This window comes from Pongo abelii, chromosome 16, assembly GCF_028885655.2.
Source record: "Pongo abelii isolate AG06213 chromosome 16, NHGRI_mPonAbe1-v2.0_pri, whole genome shotgun sequence".
Taxonomy (NCBI): domain Eukaryota; kingdom Metazoa; phylum Chordata; class Mammalia; order Primates; family Hominidae; genus Pongo; species Pongo abelii.
Window position 1 is genome coordinate 28,130,141 of NC_072001.2, and position 17,026 is coordinate 28,147,166.

At 51.5% G+C, this 17,026-nt stretch overlaps 1 protein-coding gene, 7 non-coding genes and 1 pseudogene across 53 annotated transcripts in view; all 9 read right to left on the reverse strand.

Moving 5' to 3' along the window:
• LOC100935796 (uncharacterized) overlaps positions 1 to 17,026 on the reverse strand; it is an 83,119-nt gene that overhangs the window by 42,266 nt on the left and 23,827 nt on the right. For 8 of the 46 annotated variants that reach the window (XR_010137429.1, XR_010137393.1, XR_010137424.1 and 5 more), the window contains exons 1-6: positions 11,281 to 13,884; positions 8,585 to 8,724; positions 5,989 to 6,127; positions 4,799 to 4,958; positions 2,970 to 3,101; positions 1,848 to 1,981 (exon numbers count right to left, since the gene is read on the reverse strand). Coding sequence is in view for 1 of the 46 variants with exons in the window: in XM_054532441.2 (XP_054388416.1) it covers positions 13,960 to 14,084; positions 15,347 to 15,482 (261 nt within the window). In the remaining 45 variants the exon portion in view is untranslated. The other 38 variants (XR_010137407.1, XR_010137418.1, XR_010137417.1 and 35 more) reach the window with 13 other exon arrangements.
• On the reverse strand, positions 1,696 to 1,787 carry LOC112129233 (small nucleolar RNA SNORD116). Its single transcript, XR_002911647.1, has one exon. It is a non-coding gene; the product is annotated as a small nucleolar RNA SNORD116 (small nucleolar RNA).
• Positions 2,816 to 2,907, reverse strand: LOC112129250 (small nucleolar RNA SNORD116). The gene has a single exon (XR_002911663.2). It is a non-coding gene; the product is annotated as a small nucleolar RNA SNORD116 (small nucleolar RNA).
• Positions 4,629 to 4,736, reverse strand: LOC112129253 (small nucleolar RNA SNORD116; annotated as a pseudogene).
• Positions 5,652 to 5,746, reverse strand: LOC112129251 (small nucleolar RNA SNORD116). Its single transcript, XR_002911664.1, has one exon. It is a non-coding gene; the product is annotated as a small nucleolar RNA SNORD116 (small nucleolar RNA).
• On the reverse strand, positions 8,318 to 8,412 carry LOC112129247 (small nucleolar RNA SNORD116). The gene has a single exon (XR_002911660.1). It is a non-coding gene; the product is annotated as a small nucleolar RNA SNORD116 (small nucleolar RNA).
• Positions 10,933 to 11,027, reverse strand: LOC112129245 (small nucleolar RNA SNORD116). Its single transcript, XR_002911658.1, has one exon. It is a non-coding gene; the product is annotated as a small nucleolar RNA SNORD116 (small nucleolar RNA).
• LOC112129249 (small nucleolar RNA SNORD116) lies at positions 13,679 to 13,774 on the reverse strand. Its single transcript, XR_002911662.1, has one exon. It is a non-coding gene; the product is annotated as a small nucleolar RNA SNORD116 (small nucleolar RNA).
• LOC112129241 (small nucleolar RNA SNORD116) lies at positions 15,009 to 15,103 on the reverse strand. The gene has a single exon (XR_002911655.1). It is a non-coding gene; the product is annotated as a small nucleolar RNA SNORD116 (small nucleolar RNA).

The following is a 17,026-nucleotide window of genomic DNA, read 5'->3' on the forward strand; positions in this document are numbered from 1 at the left end:
AGGCAGGTACACAGTTTGCAAGGGCCATGTCATTTGTCCTGCCATGTTGTATTCTATATCTACCTCCCACGGGTGACCTCTCTTTGGGGATGTGTGCACAGATATACCCAGGCATGAAGGTATAAGGCAGGCACGCATTTCAAGGGCACCATCAAACTAGAGAACACTAAGCGTGAAGAATTCTCTCAATACCACACTTTCACCACCCCTAACTCAAAAGCCATTCTCTTAGCCATCAGAGAAGACAACAGCCATGAGGATATTTCAATGTGGAGAGCTGCAGGGAAAAAGTGTTCCAGCACAAAGAACAACTTTCCTTCGGCCTTGAAGCATTTTTACCACGGGCTCCTTCCACACACTTTGCATTGAGAAACACATTCAATCACAAATCAACCTCCACCTCTGGCCTTCCTCACAGGTGCAGCTCAGGGACCCAGAAAAGCATCAGACATGCTGAATCCTACAGGGCTTCTATGGTGCTGTCCCTGAGAACACCATACATCTTAAGCCACTTGCCTGTGAACATGACCACAGAGTACAAAACCTCTCCATCACTGGCCTGCAGATGACAGCCCTCATGCAATTTCATGACTATTTCACAAAGACGACTGTTGTGAAGAATTAGGAGGAATTTGAAAATAACCTAACATCATAAGACAATGGAGAATTTAAGTGCAGAGACCTTGACGGGTCACTTTTCTGAGTAGATGTTACCACAACATGGGAAGTGATGCACTCTTAACCTCAACTGCACTGAAGTGCCTGAGCAGTTTAGAAGCAAATGGCATCAGGCTCTCCTGAGGAAAACTTCCCCCCATCAATACAGAGGGAGCAACAAGCCCTTTCAGCAGTATGTACAACCATGGAAGGGTAGAAACCCTGGGCCAATATCTGCTCCAATGCCCAACACAGACAAGCATCCCACAGGGGGTCCTGAACACAGACCTCTCAAACCAAGTCAGTCTGCGAAGTGGCAGGAACACAGGGACTTGCAATCTCATTCCCATCCCGGCACCCCAAGATCATCATGAAATGGACCATGGGCACCCTACAACTCCCAAAAGAGGCTCATAGTCATTGCTCCACGACCCACATGGAATGTCATTTGGTACATGCATGCACAGCCCTCTCCCCGCTTCCCGCCACCAGTACACTGCAGAGACCACAGGACTTGGGTTTCCTCCTATGGACATATGAGTTCAATGTGGATACGCTCCCTGGGCTCCTCTGCAGAAAGTAAATCAGCTCATCACCCACCTCATGGCTGCCTGCCCCTGATGCTACCCAAATACCGTGGGAACTCCCACATCCTCGACTGAGAATGAAAGTAAGCCGAAGAAGTGTCCAGGAATGACGTGCTCTCTCCCCAAAGGAAAGCAATGGTATTCCTGTGCAAGCGGGGAGGCGACGAACCAAAAAGCTACGAATCAAGGACACACACAGCCATGCACAGGGAGGCTACTGGCTACTGCTTCCTGTGCCACCTGCAGCTTCAAGTTTTGCAGGTTGGCAGTGTGCTTACCCCACCCTCTCAGAGGAAATTCCTTCAACCAAGCTGTCTCTCAGCTACAGAAGTCCAAAAAGCCCAGACACTCACATTCACCCAAAGAGGACAACATCCTAAGCCAGGGTGTAGACCATGTCAACAAACAGATGTTGGCCCCCTCTCCCTGCCCTCCAATGTAGCAGCGTGCTGGACCTCAGTTCGACGAGGATGACGGTATAGAGTTTTCACTCATTTTGTTCAGCTTTCCAAGGAATGTATATATGGAAGTCATCATCGATCCAGGCACAATCTTTGTTTCTGCAAATGAGGAAAACCAGGGCTTTGGGAAGGGCTTGCTTACATTCACGAAGGATCCAAAAGCCTCTGAAGGAGCCCATGCCACATGTGTCAAGGGGCTTCCTGGCATCTCCAAGGATCACATGAGAGGATGATCATCCCTCACAGACACAGTCCTTCCTTCCATGCCAACGCCACCTGGGAGGTACAGATGAAACATGGGCATGCTTGAGAAAGGCAGACATGTGCAGAGGTCATGAGGGCCATGCCATCTGGCCCCCTGCAGTACATCTACAATATGCCCATCTCTGGCTTCACCTGTTTATAGACGCAGAAATGCATAGACACGGGGATGCACATCTGGATCCTGGGAGCCCATGGAGTACATAATCCCACTAGAGAACTGATGTTGAGCATCCCTTTAAACACCCGTGCACACCTGTAACGTTGATCACAAAAGCCTCGGGGACCTGCACCCCTAACGAGAAAGGCTTTGACCTACATCAGGTTTGAGATAAGCCAGAGACTCGTTGCCTATCAGCCCCAGCTTAGGGCAGGAGGCCAACTGTATGTCTTCATAACACACAGGATACAATAGAGGTACCCAGGCCTGGATGTGAAGCATGCAGGTGACCAGAAATCTATGTATGTAGACAAGGATAAAAATGAGCCAAAAATGAGGCAAAAGTGTGGCCTTATCCTCTTTTCCCAACGAGAAGGACCTGCCTTCCTCCCGATGATGAGAGAACCAAGAACTAAGACTCAAGGACAAACTGGGAGACACAGAGCCTAAGTCCTTTGTGTCACCTGCACATTCACCTAGTCCTGAAGATGGTGTGTGTGCTACCCTGGCCTCACTAAGAGATGTCCTTCACACCAGGAATCTCCTGTGCATGGGAGCTCCCACTCCCCTGGGGCTACCCCTTGCCAAAAGAGAACCCCATCCTAAGCCTGGACAGACCCCTTGGTGCAACCCATGTCAATGAATGAGAGGTGGACCTCTGTCTCTAGCCCCTGTTGAAGCAGTGTGCTGGACCTCAGTTTGAAGAGGATGACGGTATAAAGTTTTCACTCATTTTGTTCAACTTTCCAAGGAACCCATGTATGGAAGTCATCATTGATCCATGCACAGTCCTCATACCTGCAAACATGGAACATTAGGGGCCTTTGAAAAACCAGTACTTACCATCCTGAGGTATCCACCGGCCTGAAGGAGACCATGCCACACATGTTTAGAAGCACTTTGCCATCTCCAAAAATCTCCCAAGATCAAAATCATCCCTTGTGGTCACTGGCCTTCCTTGCATACCAACGCCACCTAAGAAGTACAGGAGCAAAACAGGTGTGCTTGAGAAAGGCAGTGAGGTGCATAGGTGGCAAGGGTCATGTCATTTGTCCTGCTGTGGAGTAATCTGTATCTACCTCCCATGGGCTCCCCTTCTTTCTGCACACATGCATGGGTTTGCCCAAACATGAAGGTAGGAGGCAGGCATGAATTTTTATAGGCACCATCAACTAGAGAGCACTAAGCATGAAGAACACTCTCAACACCACTCTTTTAACACCTCCAACTCAAAAACCCTTCTCCTGGCCATCAGAGAATACAAAGGCTATGGTGACACTTCAGTGAGGAGAGTTTGGAGGGGAAACCTCTTCTTATGCAAAGTTCAACTTTCCTTTGGCCTTGAGGCATTTTCACCCCTGGGGTCCTTCACACTCTTCCCATCCAGAAACATCACAAATCAACCTCCATGCGCACTACACAGGTACAGATCAGGGACCCAGAAGAGCACCAGGCATTCTGAATCCTACAAGATTTCTAAGGTGCTGCAGCTAAGAAAACAAGATCTTAAGGCACTTGCCTGTGAACATAACATCAGAGTCCAACACCTATCCATCACTGGCCTGTGGATGGTAGTCCTGTCCTACCACACAACTATTTCACAAAGAAGACTGCTGTGAAGAATTAGGAGGAATTTGAAAATACCCTAATATCAGGAGACACTGAGGTATATAAGCAAGGAGACCTTCGCAGGTCACATTTCCAAGTAGAAGTCACCATGACGTGGGGGAATGACACACTCTTATAAACCCCAACTGCATCAAGATGTCTGAGCGGTTCAGAGGCAAATGACATCAGGCTCTCCCAAGCAAACCATCCTGAGGACATCATGAAATGGACTTTGGGCATCCTGCAATGTCTTAAAGAGCCTCACAGTCATCACTCCATGATCCACATGGAATGATGCCAGATAAAGGCATACACAGACCTCTCCCCTTCCAACAGCCACTACCCTTCTTGGGCCATGGAATTTGGATTCTTCTTATAGATGTACAAGTTTACTGTGGAGAGCTTCACCAGGCTCCTTTCCAGAGAGCAAATCGGCATCACCACTGGCTTCGAGATGGCCAACCCTTGATGCTACCGAAACACCATAAGAAGTCCCATGTCCCCGGCCACAGATGAAAGACAATTGAAGAAGTGCTCAGGAATGGCACCATGCTGTCTCCTCATGTGGAATAAACTGTCTTTTTCTGGGGGGTGACAAACCCAAGAGTTATGAATCAAGGACAGACCCAGCCATGCAGAGGTGGGCAACTGGATACTGCCTTCCCGTGGCACCTGCAGGTTTACCTTCTCCTGCACACTGGCAGGATGCTACCCCACCTTCTCACAGGTAAGTCCTTCAACAAACGTATCTCTCAGCCAGGGGAGTACAAAATACTCAGCTACTCAGTTTCACTGAAAGACAACTACATCCTAAGCCTTGGTGCAGACCATGACAACAAACAGATGTTGGCCCCCTAAATCTAGGCCCTGATGGAGAAGCGTGCTGGACCTCAGGGACCTCAGTTAGATGAGGATGATAGTACTGAGTTTTCACTCATTTTCTTCACCTTTCCAAAAAAAAAAAAAAAAAAAAAAAGTATATGTGTAAGTCATCATCAATCTACACACAGTCTTTGTCCCTGCAAGTGAGGAAAATCAGAATGCTTTTAGAAGAAATCACTTACATTCAGGAGAAATCCAAAAGCCTCCAAAGGAGCCCACACCATTTGTATCCAGGGGCCTCATGGCATCTCAAAGATCACACAAGACGAAGACCATCCTTCTTGGACAAGGGCCTTCCTTCCATGCCAATGACATCAGGAAGGTGCAGAGGAAATGAGTGTGCTTCAGAAAGACAGACAAGTACATAGGTCAGGAAGGCCACGTCATCTAGACTCCTGTGGTACGTATGAAATCTGCTTATCTATGGCTTCACATATTTGTGTTCACAGAAACACATATACAGAGTTGCACAAGTGGATTCCGGGTACCCTGGGAGGGCATCATGCCACTAAAGAGCATGGGCGTAGAGCATCCCAATCAACACCATGGCTTCAATACTTGCAATCTGTGTACAAAAGACTTGGTGCCCTGAATGCTGAAAGCCAAAAACTTGTACCACTACTCAGCTCAGGATAAGATAAGAGATGACATGCCAGTCAGCCCAACATTGGAACAAAAGCAAAAACATTCATGAAATATGTACTTCCTCAACATAAAAAAACACAAGGAAACTTTCTCCATGAATGTTGGCGAAAGGCTGTGATTGGTGACCAGAACCTGGCTAAAAAAATCAATCACACGACAAAAATCCAAAACCTAGCATTAAGGGTGAAACCAACTTGACACCAAGAAGAGTAACACTAGAAAAATTCATGGGCTACCCAAGTATGATTCTCAAATACATTTATGATAAAGAATTTTACTATGGTCAAAATGACCAAAAAAACTGAATGCCAATGCCTGGGTAGTGAAGTATCATGTAATATGACAAGGTTACCCATGAATCACAATAAGCCAAAGTGGATGCAATGTGCTGGACCTCAGTTCCGATGAGAACGACGGTATGAGTTCTCACTCATTTTGTTCAGCTTTTCCAAGGAATGTTTTTATGGGGGACTCATCATTGATCCAAGCACATTCAAAGAGGCAGGATGTTTGATATCGCAGGCTGGGCAGTGGGCGAGCTGATGACCTTAAACATCTTCGGCACCCTGGGGAACCCAGAGCTGTGCCACTGAGCAAAAGGTACAGACCATCCACTCTAGGAGAGGAACTCACCATGCCATTAGTGGCCTACTGAAAAACCGCTCATTGTGGGTCTTGGGAATCCCAAAGACACCCTCACTCGCATGAGAGGCAGAGGAATGCTTACCGTCCTGAGCCACCCACCAGCACGGGGTGCACTATGGATACCAGGCCACACCAAAACCAGGACTCTGCGTGGCCTTTGTTGCTCGGGAGAATCGACCATCTTCCTTCCAGCAGGCCTGCGCCTCCCATGGCAACTGCCCCTGAGAAGTGTAAAGAAACCAAATGTACACTTGAGAAATGGGCCCAGGTCCACTGGTCACTTCAATCCCATTCTTACCTGTGGGGCAACTTGCATGGCTGCTTCTCCTTGGCCTCCATGATTGACCTCCATCTCCATGAATGTATCTTACCTGTGTCACTCTGTGGACACACAGGAAGCGTGTGTGCCTGGAACAACCTCACATGCCCATTGCTGCATCTATTTGCCTGTGGCTGTGCACACGTGTGTGTGTGTGTGTGTGTGTGTCTCCCAACACTGCAATGGGCAGGTTATAGTCTGCAGCCTCCAGACCTGATCCCCTCAACAAACCAAAGGCTCAAGACCTTCAATCAGTAGGACGTGAACTCCGACCTCAAGGCCACGTGGAAATAGGCCTGAGGTCCCTCGTGTAACAGCCACCATACCCCTGGCGTGAATACAGGCTACTCCTCACAGGGCCTCTGATGTCGGGACCAGACACTGTTTCTTGCTGCACTCCCAGGTAAGGCACATCTGGCAGAAAACCAACCAAAACCTGCGCCAGAAGGCACCTTCCCAATGCTCAGAATGTCGCACTGAAACATGACGTCAAAGCCAGAGGTGGTCTTCCCAACCTAGCCAAACAACCTCAGGAAACAGGCTTCCTCCACTCCACTCAGTCCACGTACGCACATGTGCCCTCAGGATGCCCGAAGAGAACGGCTGCTTCTCCAACAGGACGTCCACACCTGATGCCCCAAAGGCCAGGTGGACAAGACGCACCACTTAACATTGTCCTTGCATTGGTCATCTCACAGGGCTTCCCTGCACTGACCTCAGAGGCAATGTCCCATCGTGCAGTCAGCTTGACCGCATTCCCACCCACAACAATGCCTGCAAGTCAGCACCACCTCAACACCAGCACCAGGTGTAGATACACGTGGCTACTAAGTGAGCTGCGAGCTGTAGAACCACCAATCCTTTCCAACTTTCCTAAGCCAACCACAAGCCCTTCAACATGGCATGGCTGTCCTGGCTGCGCTGTGACTGCAAACCAGCTAAGGGAACTGAGACGCTTCATCACCCCAGGGCGTAGCAGAATCCAACACTTGAATATCACCATCATACAGAGGCACGGAGGCATCCCAAGTCAAAAGATTCTCTGTGGCAACGCCCCTGGGATTGCACATATGTTGCCTGGAATCTGGAATACACACAGACCTTCATGAATAGCCCCAAGTGTGACTAGAGCCCATGGGAAAGGCCCGGGGCAGAGCCAGAGCCAGGGCACATTCCCTCTGGATGCCTTCGGGATGGAAGCTGCTTTCCAAGTGGGAAAGTGGATCCACAGCACTATTTGCTCACACGAGCTGCAGCAGGTGGGGCCATCCGGCAATGGCAGGCCAAGAGACCATTTCCAGGAAGACGTACACAACAGTGGAGCCCACTACTCTGCCATGAAGACCAGAAGTGACCAAGGGCTGTGGGTTCAAGCCTGACCCTCGTGTTCACTGTGACCTGCCCTCAATGAGCCCTGCTGGCTGAGCTGTCATCTGCCAGAGAAATCCATGTAAAGCCCATCACTGCCAAATACAGCCCCAGACCACTGATGACACACATGTCCACATGAGCCCTCTACCACCTTTTCTCTGGAATACCTTCCCGCCCAGGCCTCTGCCATTGCACCACGAGCATCTCACAGCTCAGGAGGTGAAGAAATCCCTGCTGGGGAGGCCCTGTGACCAACCCTGGAAGGAGAGCCAAAGAGGCTTTGGATATCTGCTGGGACACCCATTACTCTTCCCCATCACCTTGGCACTCCCTTGTCCTCAGGTAACCGGAAATCAAGACAAAGATCTGCCTGAGGCACACACCTCATGCTATCCTTGGCAAAAAAATCGGACCCACTCCTGTGTGCGGTGACACCTACCGTGAGATCTGGGTCTTCCTTCCTGGGAGCTCACCAAGCTGAGGCCAGCCACACACTCCTTGAGGCCTGCAAAATTTCTGCACTCTTCCATGGCTGCCACACCATAACAAAGCAGACAATTCGCCCATGACTCTCTCACCCGTCTACGTCGCACAGAGGGAATGTTCCTAACCTAAGTGTGATGGGAGACTTTGGCCTGTGGATGCCCTGGGAAGTGGAACCTGTGGGAACTAGTGGAAGTTGTCTCTCAATCCTACAGTCCCCGGCAGAGGCAAATGTGCTGGACCTCAGTTCCGATGAGAACGACGGTAGGAGTTCTCACTCATTTTGTTCAGCTTTTCCAAGGAATGTTTTTTTGGAGGACTCATCATCGATCCAAGCACATTTGAAGAGGCAGGACATTTGACACCACAGGCTGGGCAGTGGGTGAGCCGATGACCTTAAAGACCACGGCCATGCCCTTAATGGCCTGCTGAAGAACTGCTCCTTGTGGGTCTCAGAAACCCTAAAGACGCCCTCAGTCATCATGCGGGACAGAGGAATGCTTACCGTCCTGAGCCATCCAGCAGCATGGGGTGCACCACGGACGCCAGGCCACACCGAATCCAGGACTCCACGGGGCCTTCATTGCTCAGAAGCATCAACCATCTTCCTTTCAGCAGGCGGCAGGCCTCCCACAGCAACTGCCCCTTAGAAGTGTAAAGAAATCACACGCATTCTTAAGAAACAGGCCAAGGTCCACTGGTCACCTCTTCAATGCAATTCTTCCTTACAGGGCAACTCACACACCTACTTTTCCTTGGCCTCCATTACCATGAATATACCTCACCCGTGTCACTCTGTGAACACCTAGGAAGCGTGTGTGACCAAAATGACAGCATGCGCCCATTGCTGAATCTATTTGCCTGTGGCTATGCATGCGTGTGTGTGTGTGAGAGTGAGTGTGTCTGTGTGTATGTGTGTCTCCCTCATGCACATGTGTTTCCCAACAACCACAAGGGGTGGTCATAGTCTGCAGCCTCTAGACCTGAACCTCCTCACAACCCGAAAGCTCAAGACCCAGGCCTTCAATCAGTAGGATGTGAACTTTGACCTTGAGGCCATGCGGATATAGGCCCGAGGTCCCCTGCCTAACAGCCACCAAGCCTGGCATGAGCACACACTCCTCCTCACAGGGCATCTGATGTTGTGACCAGACACTGTCTCTGGCCGCCCTCTCAGGTGAGGCACATGTGGCGGAAAACCAACCACAACCAGCACTGGAGGGCACCATCGCAAAGTCCAGCACATCAGTTTGAAACTCGGTGTCAAGGCCAGAGGCGGTCTTCCCAACCCAGCCAAATGATCTCAAGACACGGGCTTCCTCCCCTCCACTCAGTCCACATGCCCGCACCATGCCCTCAGGACATCCTAGCTAATGGCTGCTATTCCAAGAGGACATCTCCACTTGACCCCCTAAGGACAAGGTTGACAGGACACACCGCCTGTCATCTTTCTTGGACTGGACACATCTACAGGGCTTCCCTGCACCGACCTCTGAGGCAACGTCCCATCACACAGCCAACTTGACCTCACTACTACCCACCACAATGCCTACAAGTCAACACTGTCTCAACACCATGGGGTCTACATGCACGTTCCTGCTAAGTGAGCTGCAAGCCGTAGAACCACCAACCTTTTCAGCTTTCCTAAGCCAACCGTGTGCCCTTCAGTGTGACATGCCTGTCCTGGCCGTGCTGAGACTTCAAACCAGTTAAGGGAGCTGAAATTCTTCACCACACCTAGGGCATAGCGGAATGCAACACTGGAACATCGCCAACACGCAGAGGTGCAGAGGCATCCCAAGTCAAGAGACTCTCTGTGGCAATGCCCCGGGACTGCATACGCATTGCCCGGAACGCACACAGACCTCCGTGGATAGCCCCACGCATGACTGGAACCCACTGGAGAATCCCAGGCCAGGGCCAGGGCACATTCCCACTGGATGCCTTCAGAATGGAAATTGCTTTCCAAGCAGGAAAGAGGATCCAGAGCAGTATTTGCTCACATGAGCTGAAACAGGTGGGGCCACCCAACAATGCATGCCAAGAAACCATTTCCAGAAAGGTGTGCACAACGGTGGAGCCCACTACTTGGCTGAGAAGATCAGAAGTGACCCAGGGCCACAGATACCATCCCAACACTCACTTGCCCAGAGTCATGCCCTCAAAGACCCATCCTGGCTGACCTGTCATCCACCAGAGAAATCCATAGAAAGACCATCACTAAGTGACAGCCTAATGCAGCTGATGACACACATGTCCACATGAGCCCTCCACCACCTTTTCTGTGGGGTACCGTCCTGCCCAAGCCTTGGTCACTGCACCATGGTCATCTCATGGCTAGGGATGCAAAGAAATCCATGCCAGGGGGCACCTGTGACTGATGCTGGAAGGAGGGCCAAAGAGGCTTTAGCCGTCTGCAGTGACACCCATTGCTCTGCGCTCTCCTCCATCACCTTGGAACTCCCCTGTAATCAGCAAGTGGAAAATGAAGACCAAGGTCTACCTGAGGCTTGGGCCTCATGCTCTCCTTGGCAGGGGAACTGTGACCTGGTCCTCTGCACAAAGACACCTGCTGCGAAGCTCGGGTCTCCCTTCCTGGGAGTTCACCAAGCCAAGACCAGCCATATACAACCCTAGGTCAAAACACTTCCACCTGCTTCCGTGGCTGCCACAACATCACAGAGTGGCCGATCCCCCCACAACTGTCCCATCCGTCTATGTCATACAGAGGAAATGTTCCTAACATGCATGTGACAGGAGAATTTCATCTGTACATGCCCTGGGTGGTGGAACGCATGGGAACCAGTGGAAGTTGTCCCTCGCTCCTACAGTCCCCAGAGGAGGCAATGTGCTGGACCTCAGTTCCGATGAGAACGACGGTATGAGTTCTCACTCATTTTGTTCAGCTTTTCCAAGGAATGTTTTTATGGGGGACTCATCATCGATCCAAGCACATTCGAAGAGGCAGGACGTTTGACACCACAGGCTGGGCAGTGGGTGAGCCGACGACCTTAAACACCTTCGGCATCCTGGGGAACCCAGAGCCACACCACTGAGCAATGGACACAGACAGTCAACTCTGGGAGTGGAACTCGCCATGCCATTAGTGGCCTGCTGAGAAACAGCTCTTGTAGGTCTCAAAATTCAAAAGACACCTCTGCACACAGGGCAGAGGAATGCTTACCCTCCTGAGCCACTCACCAGCATGGGGTGCACCACAGATGCCAGGCCACACCAAATCAGGACTCAAGGCAGCCTCCTTTGGTCAGAAGAATTGACCATCTTCCTTGCCAGCAAGCGGCAGACCTCTCATGACAACTGCTGCTGAGAAGTGTAAAGAAATCAAATGCATGCTTGAGAAATGGGCCCAAGTCCACTGGTCACCACTTCAATCCCATTCTTTCCCACAGGGAAACTTGCACACTGGCTTCTCCTTGGGCTCCATGACAGACCTCCATCTTCATGAATATACCTGACCCATGTCACTCTGTGGACACCTAGGAAGCACATGTGACCAGAACAATAGCACATACCCATTGCTGCATCTATTTGCCTGTGGCTGTGCACGCCTGTGCATGTGTAGGTGTGTGTGTCAGAGTGAGTGTGTCTGTGTGTATGTGTCTCCCTCACACACGTGTTTCCCAACAGCACAACAGGTTGTCATAGTTTGCAGCCTCCAGACCTGGAAACCATCCCCACGCCTGCAACCAAAAGGCTCAAAACCCAGGCCTTCAATCAGTAGGATGTGAATTTTGACCTAAGGGACAGACAGACATTGGCCTGATGTCCCTTGACTAACAGCCAGCACCCCCGGTGCAAGCACACAGTCCTCCTTATGGGGCATATAATGTCGTGACCAGACACTGTCTCTGGCCACCCTCCCAGGTAATGCACACCTGGCACCAAACCAACCAAAACTCACACTGGAAAGCACCTTTGCAATGGCCAGCATGTTGGTCCTAAACACGGCATCAAGGCCAGAGACAGTCTTCTGAACCCAGCCAAAGGACCTCAAGACACACACTTCCTTCCTCCAATCAGTTCACATGCCCGCACCATGCCTTCAGGACACACAAAGGGAATGGCTAGTTTTCCAACAGCATATTCCTGCCTGAACCCCTAAAGACAAGGTGGACAGGACACACCACCTTTCATTTTCCTTGCATTGGACACACCTACAGGGCTTCGCTGCACCGACATCTGAGGCAACATCCCATCATGCAGCCAACTTAACTGCACTACCAACCACCCCAACATCAGCAAGTCAACACCACCTCAACACCACCACCAGGTTTACATGCAAACAGCTATGAAGCCAGCTGCGAGACACAGAACCACCAACCCTGTCCTAAGGCAACTATGTGCCATGCCAATGTGGCATGGCTGTCCTGGCTGCACTGTGATGTCAAACCGGTTAAGTGAGCTGAAATGCTTCATTGCCCTGAGGATGTAGCAGAATCCAATACTGGAACATCGCCAACACACAAAGGTGAGGAGGCATCCCAAATCAAGAGACTCTCCGCAGCAGTGCCCCTGGTATTGCACATGCGTTGCCTGGAATGCACATGGACCTCCATGAATACGCCAAGTGTGACTGGACCCCATCGGAGAGTCCCAGGCCAGGGCCAGGGCCAGGGCACATTCCCTCTGGACGCCTTTGGGATGGAAGCTGCTTTCAAAGCAGGAAATGGGATCCAGAGCAGTATTTGCTCACACGAGCTGCAGCAGGTGGGGCCTCCTAGCAACGGCAGGCCAAGAGACCATTTCCAGGAAGATGGACACTTCTGCTACTCTGCCGGGAAGACTAGAATGACCCAGGACCACAGGCATCAGCCTGACCCTCGTGCTCCCTAGGATCTGCCCTTGAAGACCCCCAATGGCCAACCTGTCAACCACCAGAGAAATCCATGGAAAGCCCATCACCACCAAATGACAGCCCAAGACCACTGATGACATCCGTGTCCATGCAAGCCCTCTACAACCTTTTCTCTGGGGTACCTTCCTGCCCAGGCTTGGCCACAACACCACAGGAATCTCACAGCTCGAGAGGTGAAAAATTCTGTGCTGGGGGCCCCCTGGGACCGACCGTGAAAGGAGGGAGAAAAAGGCTTTAGCTGTCTGCCACAACATCCATTGCTGTGCACTCTCCACATCACCCTTGGCACTCCCCCGTCCTCAGCTAACCAAAGATCAAGACCAAGGACTGTCTGAGGCCTGGGCCTCTTGCTCTCCTTGAAAGCAGAACTGGGACACGTATCTGGTCCTTTATGCAAGGATGCCCACAGCGATTTCCAGGTCCCCCTTCCTGGGAGCTCACCAAGCCGAGACCAGCCCCACATCTCCTAAGCCTGCAACATTTCCATCCACTTCCATGGCCACTACGCCATCACAGAGCAGCCAATCACTCTATGACTCTCCGACCCGTGTACCTGACACAGAGGGAATGTTCCTTTTATTTTTTTTTGCGGGGCGGGGGGGAATGTTCGTCATATGCATATGACAGGAGACTTTCATCTGTGAACGCCATGGGTGGTAGAACCTATAGGGACTAGTGGAAGTTGTCCCTCATTACTAAAGGCCCCAGAGGAAGCAATGTGCTGGACCTCAGTTCCGATGAGAACGACGGTATGAGTTTTCACTCATTTTGTTCAGCTTTTCCAAGGAATGTTTTTTTTGGAGGACTCATCATCGATCCAAGCACATTCAAAGAGGCAGGACATTTGACACTGCAGGCTGGGCAGTGTGCGAGCTGATGACCTTAAAGGCCTCGACCATGCCCTTAATGGCCAGCTGAAAAACTGCACCTTGTGGGACTCAGAAATCCTAAAGACACCCTCACTCATGTGGGGCAGAGGAATGCTTACCGTCCTGAGCCATCCACTAGCACGGGGTGCACCGTGGATGTGAGGCCACACCGACTCCACAACTCCATGGAGATTCCATTGCTCGGAAGAACTGACCATCTGCCATGCCAGCAGGCCATGGGCCTCTCAAGGCAACTGCCCCTGAGAAGTGTAAAGAAATCAAATGCATGCTTGAGAAACAGGCCCACGTCCACTGGTCACCACGTCAATGTCTTTCTTTCCCATGGGGCAACTCGTACCCCTGCTTCTCCTTGGACCCTATGACTGACCTCCATCTCCATATTCATACCACTACTCTGCTGAGAAGACCAGAAGTGACCCAGGGCCATGGACACCATCCCCACCCTCACTCGCCCAGAGACATGCCCCCAAAAACCCACCCTGGCTGACCTGTCATCCACCAGAGAAATCCATGGAAAGCCTATCACTGCCAAATTAAAGCCCAATGCAGCTGATGACACTCATGTCCATGAGAGCCCTTTAGCACCTTTTCTCTGGAATACCATCCTGCCTACACCTTCACCACCAAACCACAGGCATCTCACGGCTCAGGAGGCAAAGAAATCTGTGCTGGGGGGACACTGTGACCAACACTGGCAGGAGGGCTGAAGAGTCACTGGCCGTCTGCCGTGGCACCCATTGCTCCACACTCTCCCTCATCACCCTTGGCACTTCCCTGTCCTCAGCTAACCAGAAATCAAGAACAAGGTCTGCCTGAGGCCTGGGCCTTGTACTCTCCTTGGTAGCAAAAGTGAGACCTTGTCCTCTGCATGAAGACGCCACCCATGAGGTCCAGGCCTCCCTTCCTGAAAGCTCACCAAGCTGAGACCAGCGGCACACTCCCCTAGGCCCACGACATTTCTCCCCTCTTCCATGGCTGCCACGCCATCACAGAGCAGCCAATGCCCCCACGAATCTCCCACCCATGTACCTCACACAGAGGGAATGTTCCTAACGAGCATTTCATGGGAGACTTTGGCCTGTGGATGTCCTGGGTGGTGGAACCTATGGGAACCAGTGGAAGTTGTCCCTCGCTCCTACAGTCCCCACGGGAGGCAACGTGCTGGACCTCAGTTCCGATGAGAACGACGGTATGAGTTCTCACTCATTTTGTTCAGCTTTTCCAAGGAATGTTTTTATGGGGGATTCATCATCGATCCAAGCACATTTGAAGAGGCGGGACATTTGACACCACAGGCTGGGCAGTGGGCAAGCTGATGACGTTAAAGAACTTCAGCACCCTGGGGAAGCCAGAGCCGCGCCACCAAACAACCGGCACAGACCATCCACTCTGGGGGTGGAACTCGCCATGCCATTAATGGCCTGCCGAGAAACTGTTGCTCGCAGGTCTCAGAAATTCTAAAGCCACCATCACTCAGCACACGGGGCAGAAAAATGCTTACCGTCCTGGGCCACCCGCCAGCACGGGATGCACCATGGATGCCAGGCCACACCAAATCCAGAAACCCGCAGGGCCTGCTTCTCAGAAGCCTCGACCATCTTCCTTGACAGCAGGCAGCGGACCTCCGACGGCAACAGCTTGAGAAGTGTAAAGAAATCAAATGCATGCTTGAGAAACAGGCCCAGGTTCACTGGACACTTCAACACCATTCTTTCCCACAGGGCAACTCACACACCCACTTCTCCTTGGCCTCCATGACTGACCTCCATCTCCATGAATATACCTTACCTGCATCACTCTGTGGACACCTAAAAGCATATGTGGCCAGAACCACAGCACGCACACATTGCTGCATCTGTTAGCCTATGGCTGTCTGTGCTTGTGTGTGTGTGTGAGTGTGAGTTTGAGTGTGAGTGTATGACTGTGTGTGTATGGGTATGTGTGGGTGTGTGCATGTGTGAGAACGTTAGTTTAAATGGGTGTGTGTGTTTGTCTCCCTAATGCACATGTGGGTCCCAACACCGCAATGGGCAGTTCTACTTTGCAGCCTCCAGACCTGATCCCCCCAACAACCCGATGGCTCAAGACCTCAGCCTTCGATCACTGGATGTGAACTTTGACCTCAGGGCCATGCGGAAACAGGTCACAGGTCTCTCACCTAACAGCCACCACCTCTGGCAGGAGCACAGGCTCCTCCTCTTCCTCATGGGGCTTCTGATGTCATGACAAAACACTGTCTCTGGCCACCCTCTTAGGTGAGGTGCACCTGGCAGAAAACCAACCACAACCAGCTCCAGAGGGCGCCTTTGCAAAGTCCAGCATGTCAGTCTGAAACTCGGCATCAAGGCCAGAGGCAGGACTAGCAACCTAGCAAAAGGACCTCAAGATACACGCCTCCTCCCCCCTCCACTCAGTCCATGTGCCCGCACTGTGCCCTCAGGACACCCGAAGAGAATGGCTGCTTTTCCAACAGGACGTCCCTACCTGACTCCCCAAGGACCAGGTTGACAGGACACACTGCCTGTCATCGTTCTTGCATTGGACACACCCACAGGGCATCCCTGCACCGACCTCAGAAGCAATGACCCCTCACGCAGCCAATTTGACGGCACTACTACCCACCCCAACACTGGCAAGTCAACACTGCGTCAACACCACCAGGTCTACATGCATGCGGCTACTAAGTGAGCTGAGAGGTGTAGAACCACCAATCCTTTCCAACTTTCCTAAGCCAACCAAATGCCCTTGAAAGTGGCATAGCTGTCCTGGCTGCACTGTGAATTCAAACTGGCTAAGGGAGCTAAAATGCTTCATCATGCCTAGGGAGTAGCGGAATCCAACACTGGAACATCACCAACATGCAGAGGTGTGGAGGCATCCCAAGTCAAGAGACTTTCCATGGCAACACCCCTGGGATTGCACACACATTGCCCAGAATGGACAAGGACCTCCATGGACAACTCCATGCGTGACTGGAGCCCACGGGATGGTCCTGGGCCTGGGCCTGGGCCAGGGCACATTCCCTCTGGATGCCTTTGGGACGGATGCTGCTTTCAAAGCGAGAAAAAGGATCAAGAGCAGTATTTGCTCACACAAGCTGCAGCAGGTGGGGCTGCCCGGCAATGGCGAGCCAAGAGACCATTTCCAGGAAGATGTACACAATGGTGGAGCCCATTACTCT